Source organism: Protopterus annectens, chromosome 10.part0 (assembly GCF_019279795.1).
Source record: "Protopterus annectens isolate FY-2018-M chromosome 10.part0, PAN1.0, whole genome shotgun sequence".
In the NCBI taxonomy this organism is placed as follows: domain Eukaryota; kingdom Metazoa; phylum Chordata; order Ceratodontiformes; family Protopteridae; genus Protopterus; species Protopterus annectens.
Genome location: NC_056744.1, coordinates 126,260,892 through 126,287,294, shown reverse-complemented (window position 1 = coordinate 126,287,294; position 26,403 = coordinate 126,260,892). Strand labels below are relative to the sequence as shown.

The following is a 26,403-nucleotide window of genomic DNA, read 5'->3' as shown; positions in this document are numbered from 1 at the left end:
TTATGAACAAAGGTAAGGTGCCAAGGCAGAACAGAGTCCTTAATTGGAGGACGCAAAAGAAAGGTGCCTTTAAGAAAAGCCTTACACAGTCTAGAAGAGGACAGGGCATTTATATTTTCGCCAACGTGGAAATTCAAATAGCTGCCATTTGTACTTTCACAGTGGAGGAACTAGCCCCTTGCTGAAAAATGCTGGCTAAGAAATCCAACACTGCAGAGACAGGGGCTGTAAAAGGATCCAGGTTTCTCTGAGAAGCCCAAATAGAGAATTGTTTCAATTTACTGTGGTAAATCTTCCTAGTGGAAGCCTTATGAGAAGCCACCAGAATAGTTTTCACTGAAAACTAAAGAACAGGAGTCCTGGCAATCAAGGGAACTGCAGCAACCAAATTGTCAGCTTGAGGCTGTATAGGTTGGGCGGAAAGGTGCCAGAGGGATAAAAAATGAAATCCGGGCAGGGATCCAGAATCCAAGGAGGAGCTAGAACATGAGACCAGAGGAAGGGGAACCACACTTGACGAGGCCAGAACGGGACAATGAGGATCACTGTGCACCCCAGTTGGCAAGCTTTCTGAAGAAACTTCGGAATGAGTGGTAACGGGGATAAGCGAACAGTAACCCGGGAGGCCAAGCATGTACTAGAGCGTCTCTGGGGGGGGGGGGGATCCCCTGGTGAGGGGATCAGAGCGAAGAACTCGCTGCACTTCATGTTGGAAGGAGATGCGAAGAGATCACAGCAAGGCTGTCCCCATGGAAGGAATATTTCCTCCACTATTGACTATTTCAATGACCACTCGTATGGCATTAGAATAGCCCGACTCAATCTATCCGCTAAAATGTTGCAGCATCCCGGATGTGTTTTGCAATCAGAAACTAACTGGTGGAGATCGCCCACTCCCACACTCTCATGGCCTTGCGACACAGAGGGTAAAGATCTGGTTCCTCCCAGTTTGCTGATGTACCAGACAACCGACATGCTGTCTGACTGAATTGCAATAGTCCCCGGAGGAAGAGCAGTGTGGAGGGCTTGCAATGCTAAAAGCACTGCTCTCATCTCCAGAACACTGATGTGCACTATGGTCTTGATTTGGGACCAAGTGCCTTAGACTGTCCTCCCCAGATAATGCCTCACCCACCCGAGCTGGGAGGCATCTGTGGTCACTGTGGCTTGGGCTGTGGGTGAAACAAATGGGCGTCCGCTGCGATCTCCGGGGACTGGAGCCATCAGAGGAGTGAAGCCCTGCAGGCTTTGCTGATCTGAACTGGATATTCCATGGGGAGATCTAGCCAAGACCACTGTACGGCTAGAGTCCATTGAAGAACACGTATGTGAAGATGTGCACAGGGGAGGACAGAGATTGCTGCAGCCATAGAGCCCAGGGCCCTGAGAACGTTACCCGCCTTCGGCAACCTGGGGCTAAGAATTATTGATACATGAGCCCGTAGACACTGGACCCTGTCTGGAGTTAGAAAGACTTTCAGTCGAAGGGTGTCCAGCCGTGCCCTGATAAAGTCCAAGATCTGTACTGGGTACAAGGAGGACTTAGAAACATTGATAGTAATCCCTAGCAGGTCTGCAAGATGAAGGAAGGAGTCTCTGGCTTGGCAAAGAAGACGCTTTGTGGAAGCAGCGAGGAGCCAATCGTCTAGGTAAGAGAATACCTGAATCCCCTGAAGCCTCAAGGTGAGCCGCTACGACTGCCATTACCTTAGTAAACACCCTGAGGGCTATGGTGAGACCGAAGGGTAGGGCTCAGAACTGGAAATGACTGGCTCCCAGCCGGAAGCGAAGGAATCTCCTGGAGCTTCTGTGAATCTTGATACAGTAATAAGCATCCTGAAAGGCTATCGAGAAGATCCTGTCGCATTTTCAAAGATAAGGTAGAATGGACTGTAGGGTGACCCATCCAGAATTTGTTTGGCGACAGCCAGGTTTAAGGGTGACAGGTTCAAAATGGGTCTGAGGTCCCCAGTCTTTTTTGGCACTAAAAAACCTGGAGTAAACACCTGACCTGGACTGATTGGGGGGGACCGGTTCTATGGCTCATTTGTGAAGCAGCTTGGAAACCTCTAGCACTGCCGTCTCCCTTTGAGCGAGTGGAACATCTGAGAGGCACTTTGGTTGGATCGGAGGGGCAACAAATGGGATGGTGTAACCTCTGGATATTATTTGAAGAACCAAGTGATCTGCAGTTATGGACTCCACCGCAGATGGGTGCAGTGATAAATCTTCCCCCGACTGCCTCCAGAGAAGGACAGTAGGGCAACCCCTAAGGGCTGCTGTGCAGGCTTGTCCGAGAAGGGCTCCCTAGACCCAAAGTTCCTCAGAACCCCTCTGCCTCTGGGATGGCGTCTGTCATGTCCCCTTCTGCCTCTAGGGGACGAGTTGTCCTGAGAGTTCTGGGAAATCTGTGATTTCCAAAACCACATCATCTTTTCCCCTCTCTGATTCCTGGAAAAGTATATTTGAGGATTAGAGAAGCGGATTCCGACGGCAAACAAGGTCTTCCCATCTTTTTCACTCTGGACAAAGGTGTCATGTATGGTCTTTCCAAAAAGAAAAGACCCATCGAAGGGAGCATTTGTAAAAGATGCCTTGAAGAGTTCCGCAAACTGACACAGTCTAAGCCAAGAGTGTCGCTTCATAGCTACGCCGATCCCAGCCACCCTAGCTACTCCTTCCATAGCATTGGAAAGGAGGCCCATGGACGTGTTTGATACTGACTTCAGAGTTGACATTTTTATGGAGAACAGATGCTTGTCCTCCTGCGACAAAGACTCTGGGGGCAACTCAGCCAACTCCGTGACTAGGTCTCGCTGCAGTCGTATAATGTGTAGTTAAGCGCTTGGATGGGAAACGTTGCTGAAGAATATACTCACTTCCCAAATCGATCCACCGTCCTGGACTCCTTGTTCAGTGGGTGGACCGAGGAACTTTCCTGAGCCAGTTCCCTCTTGGTGGCTGCTGCAACCACCATAGCATCCACAGGGGATCCCTTAAACCATGCCTGTCTGAGGGTGGAGAAAGAATCTTGTCTGGGCATTTAGATATCGGCTCTATGGTGTCAGGCTCCTTCGATGCCTGTGTGGTGATAAAATTCACCAAGGGATCCGTTGGCGGGGACACCCAGGACATAGATGGACCTGTGCCAAAAGCCTCCAGGAACAGTGATTTATCCGTAGAAGGTTTTGGGGTTGATCAAACTCCTCTCTGCTGGAGGGTTTCCATGATGTCTCCAAAGGAGACATCCTCGGGAGTTGACCTGGAGGTAGCTTCTCCATCTAAATCAGTGTCTTCTGTCAAGGACTCAGGGGAGTCCAGGTGCATCCTTTTGCACCTGTGCTTACGAGGACCCTCTTCAGTGGGACTCTCTGAAGAGGGCTCATGAGCTGCGGGGAGTTCCTCCAGGGGAACCGCCTGGGGCTCCTCTAGCACGGGCTGTCCCTGAGACAAGCTGAAGGGAGTCATAACTGAATCAGAGGGTGTCTGGGGGGGAATCCAAGGAAATAGGCTGGGGTCTCGATCCTTGGGAGAGAACCCTCTCCACCATGTTGAACACCGATGGAGTGTGCAGCTCTTTAACACCCAACAAGGAGGAAGCTACCCCCGGGTCTGCCATGAGGATTGGGGCTGAGGCTAGGGTAGCCTGAGCTCCGAAGGAATGGCTCGGATCTGACAAAGTCGTAGCCGAAGATTCCTCCTTCCCTTGGGGTCCGACTCCCCATCCTCGGCCCTGAGAGCTGGTCGGATCAGAGGAACTCAAGGTAATCGCCGGAGTTGAGGTTGGAGGAACCATCAGTGCCGAATCCCCAGCTCTGAAACTGCAGTCTGGATCGGGTAAAGAGAAACTGGATGAAAGAAGGGCACGGAGTTCCCCCCTCCAGAGGGAGAGAGGCCTGGTAAGACTCCAATCTGGATTTGGGTCCAAATAAATCTCATCATCCTGTCCATATCCATTTCAGAGAGACTCTGAGTCGAGCACAAGGAAGCGACAAACTCTGATCTGGCTGGTCGCTGGAAGGATCTGGAGAAAGGCCTCAGCTCCAAAGGCTCCGTCGGCTCCGGGGAGAATCTGGGGGAGTGGAGCCGAGGAAAAACAGGTCTCGATACCATGGAAGGCAGACTAGGGAAGGACTCTCGATCTGGGGACCGTTTACGGGGCCTATCCCCTTTCTTCTCTCTGTCTCTCCGGTCTGCATCTTTTCTCTTGTCTCTCCCTTTGGCATCCCCTTCAGCAGGTCTAGTGGGAGGGTGAGTCCCAGCCTGAGGGGGGGGTTGGGTGGGAGTTGCAGAAGACAAAGCTGAGGCTGAAGAGTCCAACGTGGGAGCAGACCTTTATAGCCATCAGTTTGGCCTTCCTATCCTTCAGGGCCCTCAGATTGAATCCAGCACACACACTGCACTGGACGGATAAATGGGCTATGCCCAGGCAAACAACACACAATGTGTAACCATCCACCGGTGAAAGCTTATGGCCACACTCTGTGCATTTTATGAAAGTAGGTTTTGGCTGATCCGACATTTTTACACATACAGCCACACCAACCAAATCCCAACACACTATGACCACGCGCACCTATAGGGAAGGGAAGGGCCTACATAATAACTACCCCACAAACTAAAAAACTTTTTTTTAACCAACAAACAAGCGTTTAGTGGGAGGAAAGGGAACTAATGAGAAACTTTCTCACTCACACAAGAAAAAAGTATCCCAAAAGCACTTACGAAAACCCTAAGGCTCAGAACTACAGAGACCACAATGCTGATACACGAAACGGCAAATGAGATTTGGGGGAAGGCAGGCGATGGTGATGGGTTATGGGTAAGGGGGAGGAGCTTGGAGCAGATGCTTGTAAAGTTGCCGGCTCGGATACGATGTGGATCCGAATACCCACAGGTTGCAGATAAAATGAAGTTAACTACCTCATATCTTCCCTTAGCTGACATGAAAAAATAGAATTTTGTTTGGTCAAAATGTAAGCAAAAACAAGAAAGTTCCCCTACAGGGAAACATATCTGCCAACTCACAACTGTACTTGCACATGCCATATCGCTGAGAAACCAAATGGCTAGACGATGACTCTCTTCTTTGGCTGGTGCAAGAAAGTTCTGAGGTACTTAAGTGCCTGTACGTCCTTTATACACCAGCATGCACCCATACGCTTGGGTCACGAGACGGACATACTATGCGGTACTGTTGGTTAGATGTATTGCATCTTTGGCAGGATACTACCCATATGTGAGCAATACTGCAAAAGTGATCAAATGGAAGACATCTCAATTGCATACCTAGTAAGAAAGGGTTCCAGTATCAGTTACTCATCTTGCAGTCCTGTAAAACCTATTCCTAATTTACTCTTTAGTGAGGGCATCTATGAGAAGTAGCTATGCTTCAAGACATGATATGCTAAAGATCACTGCCCATCCAATAATATGTTTCATATGCCCTATCTCCAGTAGACAATGACTGAACAACAGCAAAATCAGCTCAGTAGACCTCTTTTTTGAAATCATCAAGTCTCTCCCTAACAGATACCACATGTTCAAAATACATTCATGGACCTGGTTTGCTACCACAGGGAAAAGTATAATTATTTCTATTGTAAAAGAACAGTCCACATTCCTTCAGAACACACATTTACTTTCACAGGAAGGAAGATCAGGTTTAAGTCAGTCATATCACAATAAAAATGTACGAAAGATGAATATAAGCAAATTATACTAATAATTCCTGCTGATGTCCAAGAAACATGATCACAGACTATTGGGGATCACAGGACTCTTAAAATCATAAACCATTTAATTTATCTTAAAGCAGTACCTTGCAATTGATGGTCCAGCTTCCTCCTCAGTATTACAATCGAGCTTCCAGTTTGTTTTTAGTGGTTGCTGGGAGAATGCCACTGGCTGCTGTGATGGACTGGGTAGCTGCTGATGTTGGTGAGTAAATAAGCTGTTCTGATTTAAGAAGGCATTTGCTTCACTCCAATGCTGTAACCTTGTCTGCTGTCTTAAGGTTTCTAATGCTAGATTTGTGTGGATAGAAACTACAAAAAAATTGGATTAAAACTAGTCGGTATGAATTTCCTTGTCTTGGTATTAAAAACGTGCTACTCAGTAAGAAATTATAGTAATCTACAAAAACTATTCTCTTAGTTTTCCAGAATCTTGAGGGTAACTGCTAACAAAACCGTTATAAATGGTCAGGCTGTGGAAGGCCACCTTTTTCAATACAAGCAGCAATGACAGGGATGTTACATCCATTAATAACAGTAAAAGTCACATTACACACAAAGCAAACTGTTAGGTGCAAGTATATTCTCTTCTCTGCCACTCACTCTGCACTGTCATAACAGCTTTGTACCTCAAAGGATAAGGAAACTTTCACCACAAACCTTCTTCACTCTCACTTTATCACCTAGTCTCATAAAAATACGAACAAAAACTAGACATCAGAACCACAAACAAGCCTTAAAAGAAAAAAAGCAGGAAGTAGAGATGAGCAAAATATATAAGAGGTAATAAAAAAGTACAGTTGTGTACACTTACCATAAATGTAGATGTTCGAGTGTATTTACTGTTGCAGTCATCACATTTGGGTTTATCTGCTTGTAGTATCCCTTAGTCGGTCTGATTATCAAATTCTTGGGCCCTGCATCAGTTGCTGTATCATCTTCCATGACATTAGGTAGTCAGGGGTATAAAGCATGCAGCCAACACCATTTCTTGCCCCAGATGTCAGGTGCCCCCCTTAATGGCAAGGAATTAAATATATATATATATATATATATATATATATATATATATATACACACACACACACACACACACACACAAGGTTATACCTCCAACAAAAAAGCAAATACACCAAAAAGCTTTTAAGTATAGTAAAGAAGAATAGAGGTATAGCCAAAGGAAGTCAGGGGGCTGGAGGGAGGGTAACCAGGACTGCAACAGTGAATACACTCGAACATCTACATTTATGGTAAGTGTACACAACTGTACTATGTTCTTCATGTTTCACTGTTGCAGTCATCACATTTGGGTAGATTCCCAAAGCTAAGGATGGGAGGAGGAATTTAGATAGCATTAGGACCAGCAATAAGGCCATGCAAGACTGAAGTGGCAAAGCCAGCTCTGGATTTAGAAAAAACTGGCAAAAGGTAATGCTTGGTGAAAGTATGTACAGAACTCCAGGTAGCAGCTTCTAGGATGTCTCTGGTAGGGACACCTCTAAGAAAGGCTGTACAGGTAGATGCAGCCCTGGTTGAATGGGGTCTAATCCCACCCCTGTGGGATAGGTTTTCCATGGCGCTTATAGCAGAAATTAATGCAATGGCCTATCCATTTAGAAATGTCTTGCTTTGAAATAGCCCCCTCTGCCCCTGCAGCAAATGCCACCAGCAGGTGTTCATATTTCCTTTGAGGTGTAGTCCTGTCCAAGTAAAATCTAAGTTGTCTGTGCACATATAAGGAGTGCAGTATCCGTTCCCCTTTGTTCTGTGGATTAGAAAAGAAGGCTGGCAAATGAATGGACTGATTAAGAGCCACACTGGATACCACATTCGGCATGAAAGAGGGACTGGTCCCGAGGGATACCCTGTCCGCATGAAAGATGATGAAAGGCTCCACTGCCATAAGGGCATGTAATTCAGATACCCTTCTTGCTGAAGTGATTGCTAAAAGGAAAGCTGTTTTCCAAGAAAGAAATGTTATCTTTGCAGTTGCAGCTGGCTCAAAAGGAGGAAAAGTGAGTTTTTCCAATATAAAATTAAGGTCCCAGGCTGGAGTTGGGGCTCTCCTGGGTGGTCTTAAGTTTTTGGCCACTCTGAGGAACCCCTTGAGCAGTGGGTGAGAAAAGAGGGGTGGTTCTGTGTTGTAATGAGGTGAAATGGCTGAGGCCTAAATTTTGATGGAGGAAAAGGAAAGGCCATTGTGAAGCATCTCAGTTAAGTATTGAAGAATCTGAGATAAACTGGGCGCTGTTGTGGCCATCCCTTGAGTTTGGTTCCAGGCACAGAATCTTTTCCATTTTTCACCATACGATTTTCTAGTACTAGGCCTAATTGCCTCCAAAATGACATACAACACTTGTTTACTGAGGGATGGTAATGGAGAGATTAGGTAACTATCCAGGCTCAGGGTTTGAAGCTCGAGGTGCAGAATCTAGCTCTCCTGCTGAGAGAGCAGGGTAGGGGTCTGAGGTAGGTGCCATGGGGCCAGCTGTGACACACTGCACAAGAGGGGGTACCAGCGATGGCATGGCCAGTCTGGGGCAATCAGTATCATCCTTGGTTTGTCCTGTTTGATCTTTAGTAGCACTTTGGAGAGGAGAGGCAGATGAGGAAAGGCATAAAGTGATAGATTTTTCCAGCTGAAGGACAGAGCATCCACTTTCCAAGCTTGTTTGTGGGAAGTCCTTGTGAAGAATTTGTCCAACTGGTAGTTCTGGAGGGAGGCAAACAGGTCTATATCCGGGATCCCCTATTTATTGATCAACATGTTGAAAATTTTTGGTTCCATTTCCCACTCATATGGGTCCATGAGATTTCTGCTTAGTTCGTCTGCCAGTGTATTTAGTTTTCCTGGCAGGAACTGAACCTGTAGATGCACTTGGTAGCTCAAGGCTGTGTTCCACAGAGCTATGGCTAGTCTGCAGAGGGGGTAAGAATGGGTACCCCCCTGCTTGTTTATGGACCACATAACAGTTGTGTTGTCCGTATTTACCATTAATTGTCCTGGAAGAATGTGGTCCTTGAAGGTTGTCAGAGCATTCTGTACAGCTAACATTTCTTTTTGATTGATATGCAGGTGCATTTGACTTGGGTACCATTTGCCCTGAATGCACTTCCCTGCCAGGTGAGCCCCACATGCATAGTCTGATGCGACTGTTGTTAGGGTTTGGGCAGCAGGGGGTAGAATGAACGGTAGTCCCTCGTTTTGGTGGCAGGCCTCTGCCCTCCACAGGAATTTTAACCATAGGCAAGGTATGATAGGAATCACTGCTTCTAGATCCAGAAAATGTTGACACCATAGGCTTTTTAGATACCATTGTAGTTTCCTCATATGCAGTCTTGCATATGGAATTAGTAGAATGCACGAGGCCATGAACCCCAAGGCTTGCAGTATTTGCCTTGCAGATAGCAGGGTTTTTGTGGCAAATAGTTTGAAGTAAGTTGCCAAATGAATTTGTTTCTCTGGCGTGAGGAAAGCCATCTGGGAAGTTGTGTTCAAGCTTGCTCCCAGGAATATAATTTGTTGACAGGGTACCAGATGTGATTTCTTTTTGTTTATGGTGTACCCCAGACAAGTTAACACCTTTTGTACAAATGCCAGATGATTCAGAAGTATATCCTGGCTTTCTGCCTGAATTAGACAATTGTCCAGGTATGGGTATATCTGAATATTTCTTTGCCTGAAAAATGCAATGACTGGAGCTAGGCACTTTGTGAATACCCTGGGCGCAGTAGATAAGCCAAAGGGCACTGCAGAGAACTGACAGTGCATGCATCCTGCTTTGAAGCGTAGGTATTTTCTGCAAGATTCCCTGATTGGGATGTGCAGGTAGGCTTCCTTTAAATCCAGTGTTGCCAACCGGGCATCTTTACCTATCATGGGAAGCAACTTGTGAAGAGTTAGCATCTTGAATTCTGGAATCACAAAAAAGGTGTTTAGGATAGACAGGTCCAGGATAGGACACCACGAGTCAGCTTTTCTGGGTATCAAGAAAAGTCTTGAGTATAAGCCTTACCCCTTTTCCTCTTCTGGTGCAGTCTGAATAGCCTTTAATCTCAAGAGAGAGAGTACTTGCTTTTGAGCCTCTGCCCACTGATTTGGGGGTAGATCTGGCCAACCGTTTGGGGATGGCAGCGTGTGGAAGTGAAATCTACATCCCTGTTTAAAACCCATTTGTCCTGGGTAATGAGTACCCAGTGTTTCTGCCTGCAGGGCAATCTTTCCCCCTAAAGGAGCAGTCAGTTGAGAAGTGCTTGGAAGTTTTAAAGTTAAGTCATTGAGACAGCTTACCATAGGGGGGAGTCTTACTACTCCCTGATTTGGAAGTGGGAGCTCCCCACTGCTTAGTCCTGTGCGTACCCTGTGACTGAAGCCTGGGTTTGAACTGAGAAGGCCTGGAAGAGGCAGGAAAGGACCAACTTTCTGAGGGCCAATGCCTACTAAATCTAGGAGGGTGCACTTGTAAGAAATCTTCAACAGTCTGCATAGATTTAGCTTTTTTCTCCATCTTTTTAAGAACTTCAGCTTCGTCACAAAACAGGCAGTCCTGATTTAAGGGAGCATCCGGCAATTTAGTTTTAACATGATCTGGCAAAGATTGCTCCTTAAGCCAAGCATGCCTTCTAAGTACAGACCCGGTGACAGCAGCCCTGCAAGATGCCTCTAGTGAATCAAAACCACATTGTTTTCCAACCTGTTCAGCAGAATGCATTAAATCCTGTAAATCCTTATTTTCAGCACAATCAGGAATCAACATCATTTTCTGTTTAAGTAATCCAATAATATGCTGCTACTTTAACATATGAAACTGGCAATTTAAGGCCCTAATGGCCAAGTTGCAGAGGTGTACACCTTCTTACCCTATCTATCCAGGGCCCTGGAATCTCCATCAGAAGGGGTAGGATTTTTGGCAGTAGAAGCCTTAATGCCCTTGGGTCCCTGTGAAATGGTCTCAGGGTCCACACTTGGATTTTTAAAAAGGAACTTATGAGAATCAGGAACCCTGTAATATCTATCAGGTTTTCTGGGAGCAAGAGGTAAAGAGTCAGGGGCCAAGCTAGATTCCGAAAGGGCATCAACAGTGTCCAGCACAGGAGGGATAGCTAAAGGCCTGTGTTGGGGCAGGAGTAAAAAATCTCTAATCCTCTTTTTAGAATCAGAGTAATCCTGGCTTTCCCAGTGAAAATGTTCCCTAAGAGTATGCAAGGTTTCACCAAAAGAAAAATCCTCTGGGGAGAAGCAGAGGGAATAGAGTCCTCTGCATCAGAATCCTCACAAGTACATAAGGGTAAATCCTGGTCATCAGAGGCAAAGTACAGTTGTGTACACCTACCATAAATGTGGATGTTCGAGTGTCTTCACTGTTGCAATCATGACTGTAGGGTTCTCCCCTGCCGGCAGACAGCTCTCGGTCGGCCAGAATCCCAAAGTCTGGGTCCGGCGTCGGCTGTTCAGCCATGCTCCCTGACGTCAGAGCACCAGCAGTACAAAGCTGACAGCCGACGCCATCTTCTCCAGTTTTTCTTGTCCCAGATGTCAGGAGTCCCAAAATGAAAAAGGTCCCAAAACCTTTGCAAATACACCTCAGAAGAATGGTGAAAAGTAAAAATAAGAGGGGACAGGAGGGAGGGAAACCCAGACTGCAACAGTGAAGACACTTGAACATCTACATTTATGGTAGGTGTACATAACTGTACTATGTTCATCGTATTTCACTGTTGCAGTCATGACTGTAGGGTAGAATCCCAAAGCTGAAAGAAAGGGAGGTGGTCATAAAGAAGAAGGGGCGGCTAAAAGGCCCTGCAAGACTGCAGAGGCAAAGCCTGCCCTAGACTCAGAGTAGAGAGGTAGATTGTAGTGCTTAGAAAAAGTATGCACTGAACTCCAAGTTGCAGCTTCCAAAATGTCTTTGGTAGGAACTCCCCTGAGGAAGGCCGCAGAAGTGGCAGCAGCTCTGGTGGAATGAATCCGTATACTTCCTGGGATTTGCTTTCCATGGTGTGAATAACAAAATCTGACTCCATGAGCAATCCATTTAGAAATGGTCTGTTTTGAAATGGTTTTACCTTGGGAACTTGAAGCAAAAGAAACAAAATTGTTCTGATTTTCTGATGTCCTTGGTTCTGTCCAGGTAAAAACGTAGTTGTCTGTGTACATCCAAGGAATGTAAGATCCTTTCCCCTTTATTTTGAGGAGTGGGGAAAAAAGTTGGCAAGTGGATAGTTTGATTTAAAGCCACTTTGAAAACCACCTTAGGCATGAAACTCGGATTAGTCCTCAAAGATACCCTGTCTTGATGAAAAATAATATAAGGTTCCACCGCCATAAGAGCTTGTAACTCTGAAACTCTCCTGGCAGAGGTTAGTGCCAATAGGATAGTTGTCTTCCAAGATAAAAACTTGATGTCAGCAGAAGCGGCAGGCTCAAAAGGAGGCAAGGTTAGTTTTTCCAGAACATAGTTGAGATCCCAAGCAGGAATGGGAGGAGATCTAGGAGGTCTTAAGTTCTTAGCTCCTCTGAGAAACTGTCTCATGAGCTGGTGGGAAAAGATGGGAGGGTCTGTATTATAATGAGCAGAAATAGCAGAGGCATGTATCTTAATGGAAGAGAAAGAGAGACCCTTATGTAAGAGATCTGTCAAGTAAAGTAAAATTAAGGTAATGTTAGGAAGAAGAGGATCAGAATCCTGAGCCTGCATCCAGGAACAAAATCTTTTCCATTTTCCTGCATAAGATTTTCTAGTGCTAGGACATCTGGCTTCTAAAATGACATCCATAACCTGCTTGGGTAGGAAAGAAGAAATCAAAGGCCCTGGATTAACCAGGCCGCCAGGCTGAGAGTTCTGACATGAGAGTGTAGAACCTGACCCTGATGTTGTGACAGAAGGTTCGGAGACTGAGGTAAAACCCAAGGGGGCTCCAGACATAGTTTTTTTAGAGTAGGATACCAAAACTGCCGAGGCCAATTTGGAGCCAGCAAGATTATCATCTTGGGCTTGTCCTGTTTTATCTTCAATAAGACCCGTGGAAGAAGAGGAAGAGGCGGAAAGGCATATCCAGAGAGGTTCCTCCAACTGAATGACAAGGCATCCACTTTCCAAGCTTCTCTGTGGAAAGTCCTGGTGCAGAAATTCTGTAGTTGATGATTGAGATGGGATGCAAAGAGGTCTATGTGAGGACATCCCCAGACTGCTATCATCCTGAATATTTTGGTGTCCAGCATCCACTCGTGTGGATCTGAAAGGTTTCTGCTCAGACTGTCTGCCAGGAAGTTTTGTTTCCCTGGTAGAAACTGAGCTTGAAGATCCAGATTGCAAGCTAGAGCTGTGTTCCATAGATCCATGGCTAGTCTGCAAAGGGGGTAGGAATGAGATCCCCCTTGCTTATTTATGTACCACATAACTGTGGTGTTGTCTGTCCGTATTAGTAGTTGTCCTGGTTGTAAGAGATTCCTGAAGGCCAATAGAGCTTTCTGAACGGCTAACATTTCCTTTAAATTGATATGCAGGTGCTTCTGATCCTTTGTCCAAAGGCCCTGCAGACAGTTGCCCTGAAAATGGGCTCCCCAAGCATAATCCGAGGCTTCCGTGATTAGAATCTGAGTGGCAGGAGGCAGACGGAAGTGTTTCCCTTTGTTTAGAGCACATGCCCTGGACTACCAAAGAAATTCCTTTTGAAGGCAAGGAAGGACGGAGATCAGTATGTCTAAACTGTGGCAATCCTGAGACCATACACTTTTTAGGTACCACTGTATTTTCCTCATGTGTAGTCTTGCATATGGTACGAGAAGGATGCAGGAGGCCATGTAACCCAAAGCCTGCAGGAATTTCCTTGCAGATAGCTGAGTTAAAGTTGCCAAGGTTTTGAAAGTTGAAGCCAGCTGTAATTGTTTTTCGGATGTCAGAAATGCCATCTGGGTTGTGGTGTTTAGAAGAGCACCCAGAAAAGTTATCTGTTGTGATGGTGTCAAATTGGACTTTTTTATGTTTACAGAGAATCCCAGGAACTTGAGGAGGTTCTGTACAAATTCTAGATGCTGGAGTAAGACATCCTTGCTGTCTGCCTGAATAAGACAATTGTCCAGATAAGGGTAAATTTGAATTCCCTTGAGTCTGCAGTAAGCTACTACTGGAGCCAGGCATTTGGTGAAGACCCTGGGCGCAGTAGATAATCCAAAGGGCAGCGCAGAAAATTGAAAGTGCTTTGATCCAGCTATGAACCTCAGGTATTTTCTGCGATCCTGCCTGATGGGAATGTGTAAATATGCCTCCTTTAAATCCAAAGTTACCATCCATGCATTTTTGGACAGCATTGGAAGTAGCTGCTGTAGAGTAAGCATCTTGAAGTTTGGAATCTCTAGAAAGGTGTTCAAGAACGACAGATCCAGAATGGGTCTCCATGAGTTTTGCTTCCTTGGGACTAGAAAGAGCCTTGAATAAAACCCTTTTCCCCTCTCTGAAAGAGGAACCAGTTCTATCGCATTCATAGCCAAAAGAGCTTCCACCTGGTTTAAGGCCTCCGTCCATTGATGTTTTGGAAGGTCTGGCCATCCACTTGGCCTTGGCAAGGTATGAAAATGGAATTTGTAACCTCTTAAAACCACATCCAAAACCCATTTGTCTTGGGTTGAGTCCAATTTTGATAAAAAGAGAGAGTTTTCCTCCGAGAGGGGCTTCCAGGTAAGAAATTCCTGTAGCCCCACAGAGGGAGTCATTGAGTTTGTTTCCTTTGAGATTGTGACCTGTCCTCTCCTCCCCTAGGGATGGAAGCAGTCCACTGTCTTGGTCTATAAGCAGCTTGTGATTGAGGCCTCCCTCTGGAACGTCTATATCTACCCCTCTGAGGCCTGTCTGAAGTGGGAAAGGACCAATTTTTCAAAGGCCAATTCCTGCTAAATCTAGGAGGCTGTACTTGTAAGAAATCTTTAACTGTTTGCATTGATTTCGCCTTATCCTCCATCTTTTTAATCACCCCTTCAGCTTTTGATCCAAAAAAAACATTAGGCTGAACAGGAGCATCCAATAATTTTGCCTTTACCTGTTCAGGTAAATTTTGTTCCTTTAGCCATGCATGCCTCCTAATGACTGTGCCAAAGGCCGCAGCCCTACAAGAAGCCTCCAAGGCATCAAATTCACAGTGTAAACCATGCTTCCCAACCTGTTCAGTGGCATGCAATAAATCATGTAATTCCTTATCCTCTGCACAGGCAGAAATGGAAGTAAGCTTTTGTTTTAAGACAGACAATAGAAATTGCTGGTATTTAAACATATGAAACTGACAGTTTAAAGCCCTAATGGACAAAGTAGCAAAAGTGTACACTTTTTTTTGCCCCATCTTTCTAAGGATCGAGAATCCTTTTCAGTAGGAGTAGGATTTTTGGCAGAAGCGGCTTTAGCTCCCTTAGGACCCTGGGAAATGGTTTCAGGGTCAGCAGAAGGGTTCTTGTATAAAAACTGATGGGAATCAGGAACCCTGTAATATCTATCAGGTTTCACAGGAGCAGGAAGAAAAGAGTCAGGGGTTAAGTTAGCCTCCGAAAAGGCATCATCCACAATATCCAAAACAGGAGGGATATCCAGGGGTCTATGTTGGGGAAGAAGAAGAAATTCCCTCAGCCTTTTCTTGGATTCCGAATATTCCTGTCCTTCCCAGTGGAAATGTTCCCTCATTTCATGCAAAGTTTCCCCAAAAGAGAAATCCTCAGGGGGAGAAGCAGAAGGAATGGATTCTTCAGCATCAGAATCCTCATAAGGAGGGAAAGAATATTCCTGATCAGAAGAAGAAACTGAGGAAACAGAAGCCTGATCAGAGGAATCATAAGAAATATCCTGCCTTGGCCTTTTGTCTGGAGGGGGATGAGAACCCCTAATCATAGTAATCAAATCCTCCGCCATCTTGAGTAACTGCTTCTGTGACTTGGGAGCCGGTTCAGAAGAAGCCTGTGTAGAAGTCTTTGCCTTTGTCTTTGGCTTTGCCTTTATTAGTAGCTGAGCAGGCCTGAAAACCCCTTCGGAAGCCGGTACCTGCACAGCGGCTCCGGACCCATCTGAAGGAGCGTTGTCCGAAGGTCCTGCAACAGAAATATTCAAAGGCCTAGTTGGCTCCTCATGAGAGTCCGTTTCAGCCATCGGTTCTGAAATGGCCGATGACAGGGGCTGCAAAAGTGCCTCACTGACGGCCGAACCTGAAGCTGCCTCCGCTTTTGCGTTATCATCAGATTTGGACCTCGGAGGCCTGTCTTTATCCTTGCGACGTTTATGAACTCCGGTAGCCGGGACCGTATCCGATGACATTTTGTAGTTAAAGCGCCTACCAAAGTAATGAAAAGCAAAATCGTACCTTCGCTTAATTATACGTTGATTGAATCTAGCACAAAACCGACAACTAGCTACGTCGTGGTCAGGGCCCAAGCAAGGAATACAGTAAGAATGAAAATCCTTATGAGGTATTTGCTTCCCACATGAAATACAATTATTAACTTTTTCTGACATCGGAGTGGAGCAAGAAAATAGTTTCCCCAACGGGGTACTTAGCCTTGAGTAGAGAAGAAAGTCTTCGGACCGAAGTATATCAGTAAAATTCGTCAGGAGTCCGCCGACCGGCAAATACGAACTGCTATCACCGCACGGCAAGAAAAACTGGAGAAGATGGCGTTGGCTGTCAGCTTTGTACTCCTGGCGCTCTGACGTCAGGGAGCATGGCTGAACAGCCGACGCCGGACCCAGACTTTGGGATTCTGACCGACCGAGGGCTGCCTGCCGGCAGGGGAGAACCCTACAGTCATGACTGCAACAGTGAAACACGATGAACATCAGAAATTTCAGAAACCTGGTCAGAAGTATCATACGCAAATTCAGTCCTAGGTCTCTTAGAAGGGGGAAGGTTGGCTTCTCCTGATTAAAGTAATAAGGTCTTCAGACATTCTTATTTGTTTTTTAGGCATAGAGGCCTGACTATGCGGTGTGGGCGTCGGTTTCCTAGGCATAGTTCGAGTTTTAGGCCTAGAAGAAGAAGACGGCGTCGGTTTAATAAGCAAGTCAGTAGGCCTGAATACACCCTCAGAAGCCGGTGCCTGCACAGCGGCTCCAGACCCATCCAAGGTAGAGCCATCCACAGGTTCCACAGTTGAAGCATCTCGCGGCATACCAGACTCCGAATGGGTCTCAGTAGAGGCCTGCGAATCTGAAGTAGCGGGTATCAGGGGCTGCGAAAGCGCCTCACTGAGTACTGGCGAACTGGCGACTAGCTTAGGAGAAGCGTCGTCAGCAGCTTTGGACCTAGGCAGCCTGTCTCTGTCTTTATCTTTGTGTTTTTTGGGAATGTCGGTAGTCGGGTGGCTTGCCGAAGACATATCTAGATAACTGAACCGAGTACCAAGGCACAAAACCGACAGCGAGGTACGTCATGGTCAGGGCCTAGGCATGGAATACAGTAAGAATGAAAATCTTTATGAGGTATTTGCTTTCCACAAGAAATACAATTATTGACTTTTACTGACATCGGTTTAGAGCAAGAAAGTTTCCCCAATGGGGTACTTAACTTTAGTTGAATACTTCGGTTCTGAAACTCAAAAACGAAAATTTCAGGAGTCGGCCAACCGGCACTTGCAAACTGCTTCTGCTTTGGGCACCGCACGGCAAGAAAGACTGATGTAATACCCCTGACTAGCTGACGTCACGAAGATGAGGCAGCAACTGATGCAGGACCCAAGACTTTGATAATCAGGCCGACTGAGGGCTTCTGCAAGCAGATAACCCAAATGTGATGACTGCAACAGTGAAACACGAAGAACCATCAGGGAGAATGTTACTAAAAGTCCTTTCAGAAGCGATATTTACACATTACATACAATGTACTAAAAGATGAGACAGTCAGCCTTCCTAATGTCTTTTAAATGCATTTAACTTTATACCTCTCCTCCATCATTCTCTAACCAGGCCCATGCACTTTTGAATACCTCAGTAAAATGGTACATTCCAGGTGTCCACAGTCCTCTTAGTACTTTAGTTTTTTTTTTTTTCTGTACACACTTTGTACAGTCCAAGCATCCCTTCTGGTTAAGGGTAACCCCCTGCACATTTCCTCATCATGAACTTGTGCACCCACATAAGATCTGTAGCCGTCTTTTCAGGCCTCTTGTGAAAAGCGGTCCACATTCTAAAGTCACTACATACCACTGCCCCACCATCCCATATATTCATCTGGTGGCTTTCCTTCTGACTCTTTCCAGAACCTGGAACCCTTCTCTCTCTTAAGGATTTTAGAAAAGTATTAAGCAGAGTGCAGACTGATCTGATCTTAGTAAAGTAGAAGCAATACTTCTCTGCTTTTACAGTCCATCGTCCTAAAAATACATCTCAAACTTAAGTCAGCTGCTGCCACAGCCCTTTCATTCTTCTCCTAACTGTCCAAACCAGTTGAGGAACACCCCTTGATGTCAAACACTTATCCTGTTCTGATGGCATCATTTCAAATACTCAGACCAGAGGTACTGCTGATTAAGTGTAGTTCTCTGCGTTTGTCTACAATGCAACCCTCTGCTGATCAGACATTCAAGTTCTTCCTTGCAGTCCCTTTTTTGTTGCTCTGTCTGGGATCATCCTCTCCCAGTCAAATAGCCCATTTGTTCTCCCATTACTAGATGAGGGTCGACCAGGAGAGACATCATTTACATAGCCATCAGGGCGGTTCAAGATTTTTATCATTATGGCCCTATCTCTATGCAAGCTTTCAGCTAACAGGGGAAGGGAACTACCCAATATGGTTTACTGTGCTGATTATCTATGACATCTACAAAGGACATTATCAGCAAGCATTCCTACTCTAGTCCTGAAGCATGGGAAGTGGTTTCCATGGACTCCACTACAGAAATTGCAATTTCCCATGTGCTTACTTGGTACCCACAAACTTCTCCTTCCCTGTAAATGGTAAAGATGCCACACACCTTTATTCCTTTCTCTCCCTGCCTGGCTCCTCCAGTGCCAGGGATGCAAACTGGATCCCAGTCACCGCTTCTTCCCTCTGCACCACACTTGCAAGCCTTCTTTCAGTTTTTCATTTCTTCTACTACTGTACACTTAGTTTTGCTTTCATTAGCAATAAGGATGAATCTATTCTCTAATCACTCAGATGTAACAGAAACACAGTCAAAACAGCACTCAACTGAATCACCACCTTATCTGTTCTTGCCATCTTCTTTCCCACCATGCAGCAATCTAGCTTGTCAGTCTCAGTCTTTTCCCCCACCCAGTTCAACATTCCTAACCACAACCTATGTTCGATCCAGTCAAAGGTATTGAAGGTAAGGCAGACCAGGTCTAATGGCACATAGTCACATCAAGTTATCACATAACACTGTCACATTTTTAACAAGGACAACTGCCAAATGGACATCAAATAGTCATTCCCTTACGATCAAGGGTGCCCACAGGCCCCCCTGGAACCGGCTGGTTGGGAGATTAATTTTTGTTGTTATTAATTAAAATAAAGTTTTTTATTTTAGGGCATTCTTATTTAAAAATGTCCTTTGTGTCCAGTTGCACAGATGTAACAGGTGTTGGCGACCTGTTTTCTTCTTCTATGCCTGTGCAACTGATGGTTTATGTCTTCATCCTCCATGCCCGTGCAAAATTTAAATTCCAGAAGACATCTGGACTGCGGACGAATATACAAGTGAGAGAGAAGTAGGTAGGTGTGTGTGTGTATGTGTAAGAAATAGGTAGGCATTGGTATATGGATGTAAGAAATAGGTAGGTAGGTAGGAGTGTGCGTGTGCATGTAAAAAGTAGGTAGATAAAGGTAGAGGTGCGCGTGTGTAAAAAGTAGGTAGGTCTGTGTTTTTGTGTGTGTGTGTGTGTGTGTGTGTGTGTGTGTGTGTGTGTGTGTGCGTGTGTGTGTGCGCGTGTTTATGTGCACGTGTGTGTGTGTAAGATGGAGGTAGGAGTGCGTGTATGAGGGAGGGGGTTCATATCTTGCAGTTATCAAGATTTTTGCCTCATATTTTCGGTTTGTTTCTCATAAAATTATGTTTTTCTGGTACTTATTTGAGGACTGAAGTCAGAAAATAATGGCAGACATTTGAGCTTTAGACTTTATCCTTCAGAAAATGTATACTAATGCAAAAAAAGAAGTTACGTACTCACCATAACATTCCATCTGAGTAGTAGTTCTTCATTTGTCTTCAACCTGTGGGTTTCCCTGATCTGTATCGTTTCTGAAATGGCCGCATATCCAGCATCTGATCCAATCTCAAAGCTCCTCCCCTTACCCATAATGTCCCTGTCTCCTTACTCCCTTTACATCGAGTTTGCTGCCTAATCTAGTACCATCACCCGACCCAACAGAGACTTGTCCATACAATAAAGCAACACAAGGATAAGAGGCACCTTACGCTGACCACCTCCATAATGTGTAGGAAGTAACCACTGTTTACACAAGGCCGGGGGAAGGAGGGATGGTTGAAGACAAATGAAGAACAACCACTCAGAACGAATGTTATGGTGAGAACGTAACTTCTTTATCTGAAGTAGTTGTCTTCATTTGGTCTTCAACCTGTGGGACAGAGTCTCCACTACCAGACCACCTGGGAGGCCCTCATGAAAGGATATTCCGGAGCACGGCGGAGCCAAAAGATGCCCTGTTCCTGGATACAATGTCCAATTTATAATGTGAGATGAAGGTATGGGATGAGGACCAAGTGGCAGCAGAACAAATATCATCTAATGAGTCTCTGGACCAAAAAGCTGCTGACATGGCCACAGACCTGGTGGAATGTGCTTTCACCTGACTTGGCGGGGAAATCCCCCTGGCTGAATATGCCTGAATGATACATTTAGAAATCCAATGGGCAATGGTAACTTTAGAGACTGGTTTCCCTAAAAGGGTGTGGAGTAAGAAATAAAGAGTTGGTCAGATTTACGAAAGTTTTTTGTCCTGTGCAAGTAGAAACGTAACTGTGCACGTCTAGTAAATGCAATTTGTATTCTCCCTTGTTTTGACAACTTGGAAAGAAGACCGGGAGGTTGATTACCTGGTTAATGTTAGCCTCTGAAGCTACTTTAGGTAGAAAAGATGGATTAGTATGCAAAGACACCCCTGTCCTTGTGAAAAATCATATAACGGGCTTTGATTGATGGAGCTTGAAGTTCCGCAACTCTCCTGGCAGAACTAATAGCAAACAGAAAGGCAGTCTTCCAGGACAGAAATTGCATATCTACTAAAGCTGCAGGTTCAAAAGGAGGGGAAACTAAGGCTTGAAGTACTAGTGTAAGATCCCACAGTGGCATTGGGTCCTTTTACTGGAGGTCGAAGAAGAAAGGTACCTTTGAGGAAGGCTTTACAAAGCTTTGAAGATGCTAAGGAAGCCATATTATCTCCCACATGATAATTAGAAATTGTCGCAAGTTGAGCTTTGACTATAGAAAAACTGGCACCTTGACGAAAAATTCCCGATAAAAATTCTAACACAGCAGAAACTTGAGCCGTGAAAGGATCTAATGCTGCTGAGAGGCCCATATAGAGAAACGTTTCCATTTACTAGAGAACACTTTTTTGGTGGAAGAATTATGAGCCGCCACTAGAATTGTTTTGACAGGAGAGGATAATCCAAGAGTCCTGACTATCATGGGAACTGGAGCAGCCAAGCAGTGAGCTTTAGACTGCCTAGGTCAGGATGGGGAATCCCTGAGGGATGAGAAATGAGGTCCAGAACTGGATCCAACGTCCATGGTGGAGTCACCAGATGAGACCTGAGAGAGGGAAATCAGACTTGGCAAGGCCAGAATGGGGCTAAGCTCCCCAGCCTGCGAGCTTTCTGGAGAAATGTTGATATTAAGGGAAGAGGAGGTTAAGCATACAAAAGACTGGGGTGCCGAGCATGAATCAGAGCACCCTCTGGAGGCTTCCTGCTGAGGGGGGTTCAGAGTGAAAAACTCGCTGCATTTTGCAATGGACGGAGAGGCAAACAGATCACAAGGCTGACCCAACTTCTGAAAGATCTATTCTGCTACTGAAACATTCAGAGACCACTCGTGAGGCATCAGAATAGATCTGCTGAGCCTGTTCGCTAGAATGTTGGACCTACGCGGAATGTGAGTTGCCACCAGAAAACAGACAGTGAAGATCACCCATTCCCATACTCTCATGGCCTCGCAGCATAGAGCATAAGATCTGGTTCCCCCTATGTAAAAGAACACCAACATATTGTCCATCTGGATAGCAACTGTTCCTGAAGGAAGATAGGCATGGAGAGCCAGCAATGCTAAGAGCACCGCCCTCATCTCCACAATGATGGTATGCAGATTGGTCTCGTAGGGGGACTTCATGCCTTGGACTGTCCTTCCTGAGCAGTGCCCCCCCCCCCCAGCTGGTGGGCATCCGTAGTCATCGTGGCAATGGGTGAACGGGTGAAAGGGCCGTCCCCAAACAGGTCAGAGGAAAGAATCCACACCGAAGAGAGTCCCTGCACACTTGAGAGATTCGGACAGGGTGAGTCAACAGAAGATCTAACAGGGACCACTGTACTTCAAGTGTCCACTGAAGGATCTGCATGTGAAAATGCACCAAGGGCAAGAGATTGATCAGGTGGCCACCATGGACCCCAACGCCCTTAATACTACTTCTGCTGTTGGGGACTGAGTTTGAAGAATGCAAAGCACATGTAGCTTCAGACTGCGTATTCTGTCTGGAGTAAGAAACACTCTGGTTTGAACTGTGTCTATTCGTTGGCCCAATGAAGTCTAATGTTTAGACAGGGGTCAGAGAAGATTAGTTGGGATTGATGGTAATGCCTAACATCTGGGCTAGAAGAAGAAAGGAATCCCTCGCTTGACAAAGTTGATGCCTGGAAGGGGCAGCGAGGAGCCAATCGTCCAGGTAGGGAAAAACCTGAATGCCCTGGAGTCTCAGGTGAGCCACTACTACTGACATCACTTTGGTGAACACCCTGGGGGTTGTGGTAAGACCAAAGGGGAGTGCTCTGAACTGATAATGATTGACTCATAGCCGGAAGTGGAGAAAAGTACAGTTTTGTACCTACCATAAATGTAGATGTTCGAAGATCCACATTGCTGCAGTCCTGACACTTGGGTAGTCCGCTGTCCCAGTCGGCCCGAATACCAAAGTATAAGGCTGACGTCGGTCAAGGCGCATTAGTCTGACGTCAGGACGTCAGGGTACAAATGCGCATGACCGACGTCATTTCCTCAGTCTTTTCTTGCCCCAGATGTCAGAAGACCCTAAAAAGATAAGGCCAAACTAAAAAACAACAACACACCAAACACCCCTGTACCAAATATATGTACAATATATACAAAGTCAGAAAGGTACAATCCTACCCACACAACCACCCCTAAACACAGAGGGGAAGGAGGGAGGGTAAATTGGACTGCAGCAATGTGGATCTTCGAACATCTACATTTATGGTAGGTACAAAACTGTACTATGTTCTTCATCTCACATTGCTGCAGTCCTGACACTTGGGTAGAATCCCAAAGCAGAGGTAAGGGAGGATGGCAAATCACAAAGAAGCAGGAGCTGACAACATGCCCTGTAAAATAGCAGTGGCAAAACCAGCCCTAGATTTAGAGTAGAGAGGAAGGTGGTAATGCTTAGAGAAGGTATGCACTGAACTCCAAGTAGCTGCCTCCAAAATATCCTTAGTTGCCACCCCCCTTAGAAATGCTGTTGAAGTGGCAGTAGCCCTAGTGGAATGAGGCCTAATCCCAGCTGGAATCTCTTTGCCATGATGGGAGTAACAGAAAGTAATGCAAAACCCAATCCACTTAGAAATAGTTTGTTTTGACACAGGCTTACCCTGAGAACTCAAAGCAAAAGAAACAAACAACTGCTGAGACTGCCTAAAATCCTTAGTCTTGCTTAAATAATAACGTAATTGCCTGTGTACATCCAAAGTGTGCAAAATCTTTTCCCCCTTATTTTGGGGATTTGCATAAAAGGTAGGCAAATGAATAGTTTGGTTTAAAGCCACACTAGAAACCACTTTAGGCATAAAGGAAGGATTAGTACGTAAAGATACCCTATCCTTATGAAAAATCAGGAAAGGCTCAACCGCCATAAGGGCCTGTAATTCAGACACCCTTCTTGCAGAGGTAATGGCTAACAAAAAAGCAGTCTTCCATGACAAATATTTCAATTCAGCAGTAGCTGCAGGCTCAAAAGGTTGTAGAGTGAGTTTCTCCAACACAAAATTGAGGTCCCAAGCAGGAGTAGGAGCTCTACGTGGGGGTCTTATATTCTTTGCCCCTCTAAGAAATTACTTGAACAAAGGATGAGAAAACAATGGTGGGTCACAATCATAGTGAGCTGAAATTGCTGCAGCATGAATCTTAATGGAAGAGAAAGACAAACCTTTGTCCAATAACTCAGTAAGATATTGAAGAGCCACACTCAAATTTGGCTCAGAAACATCCAAACCCTTTGCTGTACACCAAAATAAAAATCTCTTCCATTTTCCTGCATACACTTTCCTTGTACTAGGTCTTCTGGCTTCCATAATCACATTCAAAACTTGTTGAGGAAGCTGAGACCTGCTATGGTTCAAAACAGAATATGCCAGGCTGTTAGATGAACAGAGTGAAGCTTGACATTGAGTAGATGCCCGTCCTTCTGAGACAATAGGTGTGGAATCAAAGGTAAGGGCCATGGAGGTTCCCTTACCAGACTCCTCAGCAATGGGTACCAGTGCTGCCGAGGTCAATCTGGAGCTATTAAAATCATCCTTGGCTTGTCTTGTCTGACCTTTAGGAGTACCTTTGGGAGGAGAGGCAGAGGTGGAAAGGCATACACATGAAGATTTTTCCAACTGAAAGAAAGAGCATCCACTTTCCAGGCTGTGTGATGAAACCTTTTCGTGCAAAACTTTGGCAGCTGGTGGTTTAGTGGAGAAGCGAACAGATCTATGTCTGGAGTTCCCCAGGACACTGTCAATGTCTGAAATACATGAAGATCCAGTTTCCATTCGTGGGGATCCATGATTTGCCTGCTTAACACATCTGCTAAGGAGTTCTGTGCTCCTGGCAGAAACCTTGCTTGAAGATTCAGTTGCAAGCTTAACGCAGTCTCCCACAAAATCACTGCTTGCCTGCATAGAGGATAAGAATGTGTTCCCCCTTGTTTGTTGATGTACCACATGACAGTTGTGTTGTCTGTTAGAATCAACACCTGCCCTGGAAGAAGTAAATCCTTGAAAGCCAGACTGGACTTTATTTCGTTCACAGAATACCCTAGGCATCTTAGCACTGCTATCACATATTCCAAATGCTGAAGAAGCACGTCCCTTCCTTGAGCCAGAAGCAGGCAATCGTCCAAATAAGGATAGATTTGTATTCCTTTTAGCCTGAAGAAAGCTATCACTGGAGCCAGAACCTTTGTGAATACTCTGGGCGCAGTAGATAAGCCAAAGGGCAATGCAGAGAACTGATAATGAGAATTCCCAGCTCAAAAACGCAGATACTTCCTGCAAATTAGTCTGATAGGAACATGAAGGTAAGCTTCCTTGAGATCCAAAGTTACCATCCAGTGATCTTTGCCCAGCAGAGGTAAAAGCTGTTGTAACGTCAACATTTTGAACTTGGGAATGTCCAGATAAGTGTTGAGGATAGACAGATCCAAAATTGGTCTCCACGTGTTCCCCTTTTTGGTACTAGGAACAGGCGAGAATAAAATCCTAGGCCCCTTTCTGGCACAGGAACCGCTGAATGGCCCCTATTTGGAGCAACAGAGAAATTTGCCTGTGAGCCTCTTTCCTTTGTTGAGGAGGAATGTCTGGCATGCCTTTGAAAGGAGGCAAGGTATGGAAATAAAACCTGTAACCGTGGTGAATGATATCCAATACCCATCTGTCTTGGGTAATTAAACTCCAGTTTTCTTTGAAAAGTGCCAACCTTCCTCCCAAAGGTGCTGCCAGATGAGAAGATTCTGGCAGCTGAAAAGGCAGGTCATTGGGTCTGTTTACGAAAGGACTGACCCCTGCCCTCACCAGAAGACTGAGCAGGTGAACTCCCTGTTCTAGGCCTAAAAGAACCTTGAGCTCTGCCCCTACCACGTCTAGACCTACCCCTAGACTGGGAATCATAAGCAGGATATGTCCACCCCTTGGTAGGCCAATTTCTACTAAACTTGGAGGCTGAACCTGCAAAAAATCTTTAACAGTCTGCATAGACTTAGCCTTGTCTTCCATTTTCTTTAGAACCGCTTCCACAGGCGAACCAAACAACACATCAGATTGTAAAGGAGCATCTAAAATCCTTGTCTTCACATGCTCAGCTAAATTCTGATCCCTCAGCCAGGCGTGCCTGCGAAGAACCGAACCAGTGGCAGCCACCCTCAAGAGGCCTGCACAGCATCAAAACCACATTGCAAAGAATGCTTACCCACCTGTTCAGAAACATGAACTAAATCCTGCAACTCTTTACACTCAATACCTTCCGCCAAAGCATCTACCTTAGACTTTAATTGTGAAAGGAGATAATTTTGGTATTTCAACATGTGAAACTGGCAATTCAAAGCTCTCATGGCCAAAGTGGAAGAAGTATACACTTTCTTTCCCCATCTATCCAAAGCCCTTGCCTCTTTATCTGGAGGAACAGGATTTTTAACAACAGAAGCCTTAACACCTTTAGGCCCCTGTGAAACAGTTTCTGGGTCTGCC

General features: G+C 45.5%; 1 protein-coding gene across 1 annotated transcript in view; it reads right to left on the bottom strand.

The window, feature by feature from the left end:
* Positions 1-26,403, bottom strand: part of HELZ (helicase with zinc finger) — a 3,197,037-nt gene that overhangs the window by 292,221 nt on the left and 2,878,413 nt on the right. The window contains exon 28 of the mRNA XM_044085095.1: positions 5,822-6,047. Coding sequence (XP_043941030.1) covers positions 5,822-6,047 — 226 coding nt within the window. The remainder of the gene's footprint in view (positions 1-5,821; positions 6,048-26,403) is intronic.